Source organism: Wyeomyia smithii, chromosome 2 (assembly GCF_029784165.1).
Source record: "Wyeomyia smithii strain HCP4-BCI-WySm-NY-G18 chromosome 2, ASM2978416v1, whole genome shotgun sequence".
NCBI classification, from domain to species: domain Eukaryota; kingdom Metazoa; phylum Arthropoda; class Insecta; order Diptera; family Culicidae; genus Wyeomyia; species Wyeomyia smithii.
In genome coordinates, this window is record NC_073695.1 from 267,409,625 (window position 1) to 267,421,237 (window position 11,613).

General features: G+C 40.5%; 1 protein-coding gene across 2 annotated transcripts in view; it reads left to right on the plus strand.

Annotated features, from left to right (window-relative positions):
- Positions 1-11,613, plus strand: part of LOC129720986 (roundabout homolog 2-like) — a 58,722-nt gene that overhangs the window by 40,713 nt on the left and 6,396 nt on the right. For both annotated transcript variants that reach the window (XM_055672988.1, XM_055672987.1), the window contains 4 exons: positions 3,213-3,399; positions 3,461-5,147; positions 5,216-5,357; positions 5,428-5,479. In XM_055672988.1, coding sequence (XP_055528963.1) covers positions 3,465-5,147; positions 5,216-5,357; positions 5,428-5,479 — 1,877 coding nt within the window. In that variant the 5' untranslated portion in view covers positions 3,213-3,399; positions 3,461-3,464. The remainder of the gene's footprint in view (positions 1-3,212; positions 3,400-3,460; positions 5,148-5,215; positions 5,358-5,427; positions 5,480-11,613) is intronic.

The following is an 11,613-nucleotide window of genomic DNA, read 5'->3' on the forward strand; positions in this document are numbered from 1 at the left end:
AGCACGTTCAAATCAAATTAATATTCAGTAAGTACTATCTCACTAGTGGTTCTGTAGAAAAAGTTATGATATCTTCATTATAGGACAAAATATTTGCTAGTTCCTTTGCATCAGAGAGATTCATCAGAATATTATCTGGATGGTAGAGGAGCCTTCGATAGGCCCAGCGAGGAAAATGGCATGAAAGAATCAGGCACTGCAAAATAGTAAATTGAATAAAAAAGCTTCGCGGTGTTTTTTTTATTGTCCAACCTATTTCAAACGGCGGACTGTATGTTGCATACGGCAGCAAATAAACGATATCAGTTTTGTCAGTTCTCCGTTTAAAATAGCTTAGGTCCATTCTGGAATAAATTTAGTGCAGCGTATTTCACTCGCGAGAATCAGTTGAAACACAAAGGACTGACTCAAATGAAATGATGCTTGTTTCAATCTACAGGTAACTGCATTGTTGCTGAGATTGTGCCATGTCTCGAAAGAATGTGTGGTCACTCAAATGAGTGAACAGGTGGAGGTATGTTGCTGGATTGTGAGAAAATTAATCTGGCCTGTCAAATCAAGGCTTCTATAAGTAAACACCACGTTGAAAGGATGGTTGCTAGGTTTTACCGACTCGTTTACAGTTATCATTTTCAAATGAGTGACTGGAAATTTTACTGCACTGCCCGGGAATTCCCGGGAAATAAGATTTTTCATTCTCGTTTCCCGGGAAATCCATTCCCGGGAATATTGCAAACCCTAATCAAAACCTTCTCAAGCACGTGTTTTGACTACTGGGTTTTGTTGAAGCGCCCTGTTGAGTTGCTCGCAGGAACGGAATGAACGGTAGCCTCCTTGACGTGAGTTTGTAGCGATACTCAGAGGGAGAGATATGCGGAAATAATGTTGTGAGCCAAACGAACTGTCAAAATCTGAGCCAAACGAACAAGAAAGGTAACAACACATTGAGAGGTATTGCAACAAAGGACTCGTTTATTTTCTTAAGTTTTTCGTGTTTTATTGCTGAACAATGAATTAAGAATGCGTCAAAATTGCATTGCACAGTGATTTTTAACCGGAGGATCTTTTGTGTGGTTAACAAAATAATGAATAATTGTGGTGAAAGTGTGTAAAATTAAACATAAGAATAAAATTCAGCACCTGCACAGTTTTTGCGATGCACCTAATTATTTTCTACCGATTATACGAGTCAAATAAAAAAGTAAGTCAACATTGCGCTTTGTGAAGAGATCTGGCATCTCTGACATGGGAAACCCAGTTACCAAGTTGGCGATTTTTTTCATCGCTTATCTCTCCCTCTGAGTATCTCTATGACTATGCACAATTATTTTTCTTCTTTTGTTTACAATGTAGCACAACTTCCTTCAAACTTCACGTATCGAGATGAAACTTCCAGCACTCAAAAGACGAATAGTTACCAAATATATACCTCTCAAAACATTTCAAATCCGACCACTAGGGGCTCTGCTTTACAACTGACAATATTCCCGGGATCTAAAGGAAGCAGACCTTAACCTTTCCAATAATTTTCTTTTTTGGTCTCAAGAGTCGCTTTTTCGAAATCAATAGTTTAATTAAAAATCTTTCGTTAATTGGCTTTTTAACAATATTTAGTTTATTTTGGAAATATTTTTTGGCTTTTCAAAGAATTTGTCGCCATTTCGACATTTAAAATTGATTTCCTCCATTCTGAGCTGAATTTGAGATTGGATTAATTTCATTTTTGGACTTTTCTATCCTCGAAAGCGTTTTTTCACTATACTCAACACGATCTTAGAATATTGTTTTTTTGACCTTTACAATTGTTTCCCGCCATTCCAAAGCAAATTGGAGATTGCTTTTGCCCATTTTCTAAAGTATTTTTCGCTCTTCTAAGTTCAACCGGGGATCATTTTTCATTTTGCCTTTTAATAGCAGTTTTACGCTGATTATGATTTTTTTATGTTTGAAATTGTTCTTCGCCTTTTTGAGCGCAATGTATGATCATTTTTCTGGAAGAATTTTTTTATTTAAATTTGGCCTTTTTCGTTTTCTGACCTTTGAAATATTCTTGCGCTGTTCTGAGTCTAATTTGAGATCAATCTTGTTTTTGACCATTTTGAGCTCAATTCGCGATAATTTTCTTTTTCGGACTGTTCTATCGCTTGTAAACTTGTCTTGGAACTTTTTTTTACTTTGAAAGTGTTTCACGCTATTCTAACTTGATTTTGGCATTACTTTCGTATGCAACGATTGCTAGAATTCAATATATTTCTTTGGTCCTTATACATGAATTAACGTCATTTTCGTCAGCTTAAGTTGAGATGATGATCGTTGTACACAATTTGGAATCATTGTCTTTTTAGGCGTTCAAAAACGTTTTTCTGAGCTCATTTTAAGATCACATTCGTATTTGGCTTTTTTGGACTTCGAAATTTCGTGTTCAATTTGAGATTTTTTTTTTTGATCTTTTAATGAAATTTGTCACTATTCGAAACTAACTTTAAAATCGTGCTTTGGTAGAAGGTACTATTAAAAAAATTTCAATTCTGAGAAGAAAAGAGAAAAAAGTAGCAGAACAGGTTTGAAAAGTCTGAATCAAAAGTTAGATGAAAGTGTGATAAGACATTTTTTTTTTTCAGTCGCGAAAATAACGCCTCCATAGCATTGTGTTTAACTGATAGGGGTGAGCAATAGAATAGGCGGCACTGGAATGTAATACAAATATAGATTCTGGAAAAATATCCCATCTTAATAGTTTAATTTGATAAAATACCATGCAGGAGGAGATTGCGAGTTCAAGTCCCGTCTGGATGCGCTTTTGAAATGCACTTTTTTCCATTTTGTCGACGGGTGTTTGATTTTTTATATTTTTGAGGGTGTTCAATAGTACGTTTTGTTATTCATGTCTGAATTGAATGTAATAATTCTAATAAAAGCAAAATTTTCGCCTCTCTTTATCTAATAGCTTCAGGTGACAATAGTCACCGTAGGAAGCAATTCTTTGGCATTGAAAAATTACACCTGTGAGTGTGTTGATTGATCAACGTTCACTATGAATTTTTTTACTCTTGCTCCAAGAAACGTGTTATTTCTGATACACAAGAAGTAGCAGATTGAGCACTTCGTGTGAAACTTCTATTGGCGACAATCTTTAAAGCAAAGCACCAACATTGTTAATTAGTTTGTAACAACTTCAACTAACCTCTCATTATATTCGATTATCATTGCAGCACAACTGCGACCACGAATACTGGAGCATCCGGCGGATGCGGTAGCAGCCAAAGAGGAACCTCTGACGCTCAACTGTAAGGCCGCCGGTCGGCCACCGCCGGATATAACCTGGTACCACAACGGGTCACCGCTCGGGTCTTCCGACCGCCGTGTGATCCTCCCAGAAGGATCGTTGTTCTTTTTGAAGTAAGACAGTCATCTCAGTTAGGAAATCAACCGTTTCTAAATTGAAACCTTCCATTTTCAGAGTAATGCAGAACAAACGGGAACAGGATGCGGGTGTGTATCACTGTGAGGCACAGAATCCCGCTGGAGTTGCAATCAGCAGGAATGCAACGCTGCAGATCGCCATGTTGAAGGATGAGTTCCGGACAGTACCGAAAGACACAGTGGCGCTTGTAGGCGGTCCTGTAATTTTAAACTGTACACCGCCGAGGGGAATTCCGGAACCGTCTGTCCTCTGGATTAAAGACGGCAAATTGCTGGACATCAGTGGAAAACGGTTGTCCATGGTTGATTCTGGTAGTTTGATGATTTCGGAGATTCAGCCGAACGACACCGGAAAATATGAATGTTCAGCACAAAGTATGGCCGGTACGAAGACTACACCGTCGGTTTACTTGAAAGTGCTAGCACCCCCAACGATTGTGAAAAGTCCTCACGATACCGAAGTCCTCGAAGGGGAAGGTTTTGATCTCCCGTGCGAGCTGGCTGGTGATCCCAGACCGGTGGTAACCTGGCGTAAAGAAAGTGGCCGTCTTCCAGAAGGAAGATCCCGCAAATTATTGGACAACACGCTGAGGATAGAGGACGCTCGCCAGGAGGACGAGGGAAAGTACATCTGCGAGGGTCACAATGAGGGTGGTAATGTAACCATTTCCGTCTATTTGTACGTATACGAAGCACCGACCTTCATGGAGGCACCAGTGGATGTCGTGATCAGGGAGGGTGAAGGAATCACTCTGCCCTGTAGGGCCAAAGGGCGGCCAACTGTGCGAGTATTCTGGGATCGAATTGATAAGTCACACGTGAATAATAATGGAAGTAAGCCCATTAGTCAGGATCAGGCCACTCATAAGCCAGCGGAAAAATCCAAGAGAAGTATTTTGTTGCGAGCAAACGAGAATCACGTGCGATCATTCGCACCGGAGACGATCGGAAACTGGTCGATAAAGATAGAACCAGTTTCGGAGAAGCAACTATTTCAACTGCCACACACTGCGCGAGTCCAGTTGGTGCGAAATAAACGAGAATCTGTCGAATCTAGCATAGAACTGGAGGCAATCTCCAGTACAATCCCTTCTCTAGTCAGTAATAGTATTGTACATTTCGAGGAAAACGGAGGTCTTACATTGAAGGCGATCAGCAAAGCGGATGAAGGATGGTACGCCTGCGCAGCTATTAATGAGGCCGGTAGCATAGTGAAAAAGATCTTCATCAAAGTTTTGGATAAAGATGAATCGCTCGAAGCTCGCAAGGAGCAAATCCATACATACGACCAGAGTCGCTGGGTTAGCGAACAGTTTATTGTGCTCAACAACGTGTTCACCATTTCGGCTAGTTCGATTGGAATCTCGTGGGACGTAACGGATAGTGCCACAAAAATGCCCCTTCGTATGTATTATCGGATCGCTAGCGAACCGATGGCCAGTTTCCTGTACAATTCAACCTTCGAAAGCCAAGTCACTGTCAGCAATCTCAAGGAGTTAATTTTAAACGATTTGCGACCATTCACGGAGTATGAAATTTTCGCCAGCATTCCCGAGGGGCTGTCCGGTTCGGTTTCGAACATTCGACGGGGAAAGACCCTCGATGGGCCACCGACAGCAGCGCCAACGGATGTGCGAGTGGGTGTGATCAACACGACGGCTGCGTTTGTCCGGTGGTCTCCACCGCCGGTGCATTTGCTGAACGGGGAACTGACTGGTTACAAGGTTTGTGTCGCACAAAAAAAGCTTCAGTGTGAACAGTTAAATGTACAGATTTTTTTTCTTGGTTTTAGATCCAGATAAAATCCAACACCACAAACAAGGTGCTGGGGCAAATGGTGCTGAACTCGACCACACAATCGGTGGTGATTAACAGTTTAACACCTGGGGCGATGTATATAGCCAAGGTGGCAAGTTTGACGGCCGGTGGTATTGGTTAGTATTTGAGTGGGAATGAGGGCTTGTTTAAGATGGAATTAACGTGAGATTTTCTTTCTCTTCAAAGGTCCCTACAGTTTGCCAACTCCCCTGCACATGGATCCGCAAAATATTGTTCGGTAAGTAATAGAAGAGGAAGGGCCTTGATTGATGATACGAGCCGTGCTAAAAATAGCATATTCTTTCCTCGCGGGGTTTACCAGCCCTATCGTGAGCCTATCTCTGTTAATTGGCTCGTTCGTTTGAGATAATCATCTTTAGGGAGCAAAAGACGGTAATTGTATGAGCAAATGGCCTTTTTTTAAATTTATTGTCAAGATCAAGAAACCATCACGGCAAATAAGTTAGCCTCATTTGGGCATTTTGTTACGGTCTTCATATCAGTGTTGGTATCTGGACATGAGTGACACAATTACTGCTGTAAACGAAATGCAATCTTTGTTCTTGTTTCAAAGATTTTGGCGAGGTTTGTCTCTAAAATTACGTGTTATGTACTTTTTAGGTTGATATCTGGGTTTTTGCGACAAACAAAAAACGAACCAAAAGCTGTACTTCGGTTTTCATTACTTTTCAATGTTGCCTCTCGTTCTACCATTCGAGATTCTATCTTCTTTGCATTCATTTAAATTTTTCCTTTCCATGAGCCCGCTGCATTGTGTTACTTCTATAATAGCGGCTTTTCCTACCTTTTGATACTCGTCGTGCTCATTTTTCTACCTGTTATTATATCAACTAGTTTCTGTTAAAATGCATTCGAAATTCTGATTTTCGGTGTTTTGGTTTTTTCAAGGCCGTTCATTTGGTAGATTCGGATTTTCAATTTCCTGCTTTTTAGCATGGTTGATCTTTCGGATATTCTGCCTTTTACCATATTTACCATCCATGATTCTCGTTTCGATGTTTATTGGTATTTTGGGGCTTCTGAATTTCGTATACCGCCCCTTCCAAACTTCCGTGTTTTCTAACTTTTATGATTCGGCTTTCCATGACTTTTGGAATTCCTATTATCGTCGTATATAGCACAATCCTCGAAAATTATTGACCTGGGACCCGAACAGACCTTTAAAGCTAGCTAGTTTGGTTTCAAAAATCACAAGGGTTGTGTTCATATTGTCTGACATTTGATTCGCATATTTTTTTCCAAATTTTAATGAGGCACTCTTACAAAGGAACGGAAGCCTGTTTCCACACTAAAAATTAGAAAACCGGCCGAGGTTTTGATTACCAGGCTCCATGATATTGTGTTGTTGCCGAAACAAGGCAGAGCAGCACTGGAGAAAGTGCCGCTGCCGCTTCCTGTGCTGCTGAGTTATGTCCGAAGGTTGCACTATGCAATAGTTAAATGATTTGTTTGAGCAGAAGCAGGTTTTTATATAGCCTAGGGTGCTATTTCTGAAAGATGTTGTAAGAGGCCACACCCGTTTCATAACTGGCTCCTCCTTTTTGTTAGGCTTAGTCTCCTCCCAGTTTCGCTAGACGGAAGACGCGATTAATGTCATATCTTGTTGACAACCGGAAAAGGACCGACTAAGCTCTCACACACGCAACAATATAACTCGTACTGTGTTGCGGCTTGGAACGACAAGCGTTTTCTCCCTTTCCTGTCGGATGGAAGTAGATAGCAGAAGATGCAGCGCACTCACAGTTACGCAACAGTTTACAGTGTTGCATATTGCAGCTATGCGACTAGAGGACAACAAAATTCTTTTTGGTGAAGTGCTACCGAATTTTAATTTACACTTATAAATACGGCATTACTGGACAAGAATGGAACAAAAACTATGCGGTGTGAATATATATGAAATAACATTTCACTCTTCATTCTGGTACAAAACTTCCTAAAAAATGTTTAATCTTATCATTTATTAGTTTTGTCCTAAAAAGGGCAATTTGTTGCTCAATTGAAAATCCGATATGATGCTAATCGCGTCTCTGAGGTACCCCGACAGTGGAAATAAGGCACTCCGACGATACAGTGGGGAGCTGTTTCCGCACTGTATTTGAAATTGGGTATATTTCTTCCTGTTCCGTTTATGATTTTTTATTTAACACCCCTATATAGCGGAGCTTACCGAGAGAAGTAGTTCTACGTAGATTGGTTATATTCAAAGATTCCACACTCTACTGTTAAAATTAGGTTAAAATTCTACAAATTTACTTCTTCACTTGGAACGGATTCGTAGTTTACAAGTTACAAATTATTCAACAGATGCAGTTGAATAAATATTTTCAAAGTTCTTTGTTCTTGAGAAGAAAAATAAACATAATCCGTATTACGGAACCCGCTTTCCAAATGTTTCACAATTCTACCGTTCTTTCCGATTTGTGAGTTTGATAATTCTTCTTTCTGCTTTTATTTTTAATGTTCTGCCCAAGGATGAAAATTATCACTTGCGCTCATTTTTTCGCAAGCCAATTGCTAATTTAAAAAGCACAATTCTTAACAACTTTGTACGACGAACTTGAAGTTCTGAAGTAGTGCTACAGCATTATCGAAGAGAGTATTGCTCGCACTCAAACACCGGAGCTGTGAGAGGACATTCCGGTAAATTATCGCGATAATTATCACGATAGCGATAATTTTATTAAATCTGCTCTCACGGCTCCAGTATTTGAGTACGAGCAATTCTCTCTTCGATAAAGTTGTTGGACTCAAAGTTCGCCATACAAAGTTGTTCAAAAATGTACTCATTAAAAGTGCTATCGGCTTGCGAAAAAAGTGAGCCTGAGTGATAATTTACACCCTTGGTTCTGCCTTTCAGTAATGCTACATTTTTAAATTTTTGAGGAGGAAAGGCAGTTAACATGAAAACCGTTGCTGTTTTTATACATAGCAAAAAAAACGTTCAACCTAGGCTTTCATTGATTTCTCAAATTTGCATTAGGGTAGGGAATTTTAAGCAGCTTAAGCAGTCTCCTGTGTATTGAGACGAAATACTCGAAATGTGTAGGGCGAAATAAAAACATAAGTATATCAATTAACCCGTAATCATTTTCTCTTGTTTTCAGATTGTAAAACTGATTTAGCAATTTAGAACCTATTTAAAGAGTGCCTCATCTGTTTTGTAGAGGATATTCTTCAGCAACCCAAATGGCACCCGAATAGCTACAATTTTTAGTTGATTTTTTTCTCTTGTTGTTTACTCTAAGGTATTTTTGTATTGAACGGAATTTTATCAATGTTTTCGTTCCAGTCATTGAAATTGCTGACATTGATCGAAATTCAAAAATTTGAGTCCCGTTTTCTTAGACTGATTAAAATAGACGCCACTGCTTCAACCATTCCTTACTCTACCTTTAATTCGTGTAAAAAGAAATTGTTCATCCCAGCAGGGACGGCGTCACATTATTTCCCCGAGTGGGTAGTAAGGAATAGGGAAGGTTCATGGGTGACAAAAGCGTAGCCACCAGGGCGATCTACTGATACCTGAACATAATTTTACGAAAAATCGACAGCATCAACAATAGGGTGCCAATGGAATGTTTAAGAAACATGAGACTTTCGAATTTCGTTCAGTAGTAATATTTCCCATGAATTTTCCATGGAAGGTAATTATATAGGCTCACTTGCAGAAGCTTTTCCAAGCCCTTGCGAGTGGCTTTCCGGAACATTCGCCATGGTGGATGAAAACATGCGTGTAGGCATGTTTATGAGTTCTTTCTTTGTTTTATTCATCAATTCCTCCTCAATTTTCGCGTCAAAATTGTTGGAGAGAGTCTTGCGCTTCTGGTCTGCCCAGAACCTCTGGATGGGACGCAGCTGGGGAACGTTGGGTGGGTTGGCCGACCTGGGTAGCGCATCGATTTTCAGCCGCTTCATCTCCTCCAACGATTGTTTCGAGTGGTGGGCCGACAACATATCTGGCCAGAGCACCGCGTCTTCGCCCCTATGGTATTTCTTGATGAACGACGCAACTTTCGGCTGGTTCTTCGTACTATAAATTTCCCCGTTCACGGCCAGTACGGAGCTTCTCGCTGATTTTCAGCCACAACAGCATCTTCTTTGGGAGCTTGGTGTGTGAAATGAATTTCACCTCAGAGGTCACTTCCTTGGTGGGAAATGTAAAATACGGACTGCCCTGCCAGTCGTTGTAATCCAGGGTGAGATAGGTCTCGGTATCAACCACTATCACGTCGCGATTCGCCGGAAAAATCGACTCGACCATCTTATTCAGCCGCTGACACTGCGTCATTGCCTGCAACTCCGAGACCAATGGATGGGACTACCGCTTTCTGATGTCCATGTTCGCCAGGTATTCTGTAATGTTTGGCCGGTTGAACCGACTTCCCGATCAAGCGTACGCAGCTATGTAGCCACTTTCCCCACGGTCCTCCTCTTAGTATTCTTTGGAGCTTTTTGACGCTCAGAGCCGTCGGCCGTCCGGAACCGGTCTTTCTTTCGATGCTCTGATTGTAGTCCAACAGTGGCAAGATGTTGTATATACCGGACCAAGCGTAGCCGGCGTCCCTTCTCTGTACGATGTATGTTTTTGACGCGGTGAGGTAACGTTCTCCGATTGCGCACAGTTCAGAACGGAGTAGCTTCACTGTTTTCGCCATTATAGTTATAGTTCGAGTCATATTTTCTCTGCTGACTCATGGGTTACTATGATTGATGCTGCATGGGTAGTTTCGTAAGTGCGTGTAAAGGTAAACTCATGAAAAATCGACATTTTTTGAGCATTTTTTTGATGCAAACGTTAGTACTCAAAAATTTTGTATTATCGGAAAAAGTCTCTATCCAAAATTTGAGCTTAATCGAACTTCTGATAAGGTTTCACCTACAGTTGTGAAAGTCTTACATTTTTGACCTACCTAAAAATGCACAAGAGTAGTTCTTGAAGTTTCCAGAATCGAATTTTTTTATAGCAAATCTCTTTGAAATACATGAAATGTCGAGATCTGATGTTGTTTCATAAAAATTTGTTTTAAATACAAAAACTAAATTTCAGGGACATGAAAACATTTGCGTTGGAAGACTCGAGCAACACCCGAACACACAAGAGACACTCCCAGCTCGAACATTTCTTTCATCGATCAAAAAACTGTAACTTTGACCGCTTTGAGGCCCTACTTCACGAAGTCCGATTAAGCTCAAATTTGGCATGGGAAGTTTGTACGGGAAAACAAAACTTCAGAACTCTATCGTAAATGAAATTTAGAACTCTATCGTAAATGAAACGATTAAAAAAATAATCCTTTTCCCTGAGAAACGTTACAACTGTACATAAATCTGTAGATTTATAACCTCTCGCTCAACTATATCCATCAAAAAATCTGTCGCTCGCAACATTACTTTTTTTGGTTTTGTCCGGTAATTCCGTGTGGGTAAGTACCCACATGGATATATTCCGAGTGGGTACTACTACCTATGCTACCCACAAGAAACGCCGGCCCTGCATACCAGATTATCAACCCTTGACATTAATAGAAATCTGGCCAAACGTCGGTTCTCTAGCCGTGACGTCAGCTTCATATATACACGTGGTCATCGTTTAATACTTTTCAACTACATTATTTCTTAATACTTATTATGTTATTCAGGTTGCAATACAGCATCCTTCCTGGCAATGTTGTGTTTTTTCAAAGTAGGTGTGCAAACTTTTTCTCGTTTCTCGCGTTCCATCTTGGATAACTTTTCAACGCGTTTACCGATCCCGACGAAATTTTCACAACTAAGTAAACAAACCTTCCAGATCAGACCGCTGTCATTAGTTTCTCGGTATGACAACTAGAGGCGCTGCAGTGAATAAAAGGAAACGGCCAAATACTGAGTGGAACAAACCTTAAAGCTATCACTGAAATCGCTTTCTAGACGGTGGAAAATACCCCTTGTATCCCGTATGGGATTAAAGCCATTTTTAGTCATTGCATTCATCCTCCGTGAGTCCAAACATACTTTTAGTTTGCCATTCGATTTACGAACCGACACTAGAGGGTTCGCCTACTCAATAGAACATTCTTCGATGGCATCTAGTTTTTTGTATCGCTCAATTTCTCGGTTCTTCTCCACGTGTATGGCCGATGAACGTTTGTGGCTGTCGTCTTGGACTCGCATCTTCTTGTAAGATGATTTCCTGTTCCAACAAGGTCGTCCGTCCTACAAGAAAATAGTCTAACGATATCTTTTAAGCCTCGCCATTCTTCTTTTGTTAACTGTTTTTCGACTGCCTCCGACGTCGTAGTCGCCGAATAAGGCAATCCACGAGACAGTTGCGATCAGCTGATTTCAGTTTGTTTTCAACTTTTGACA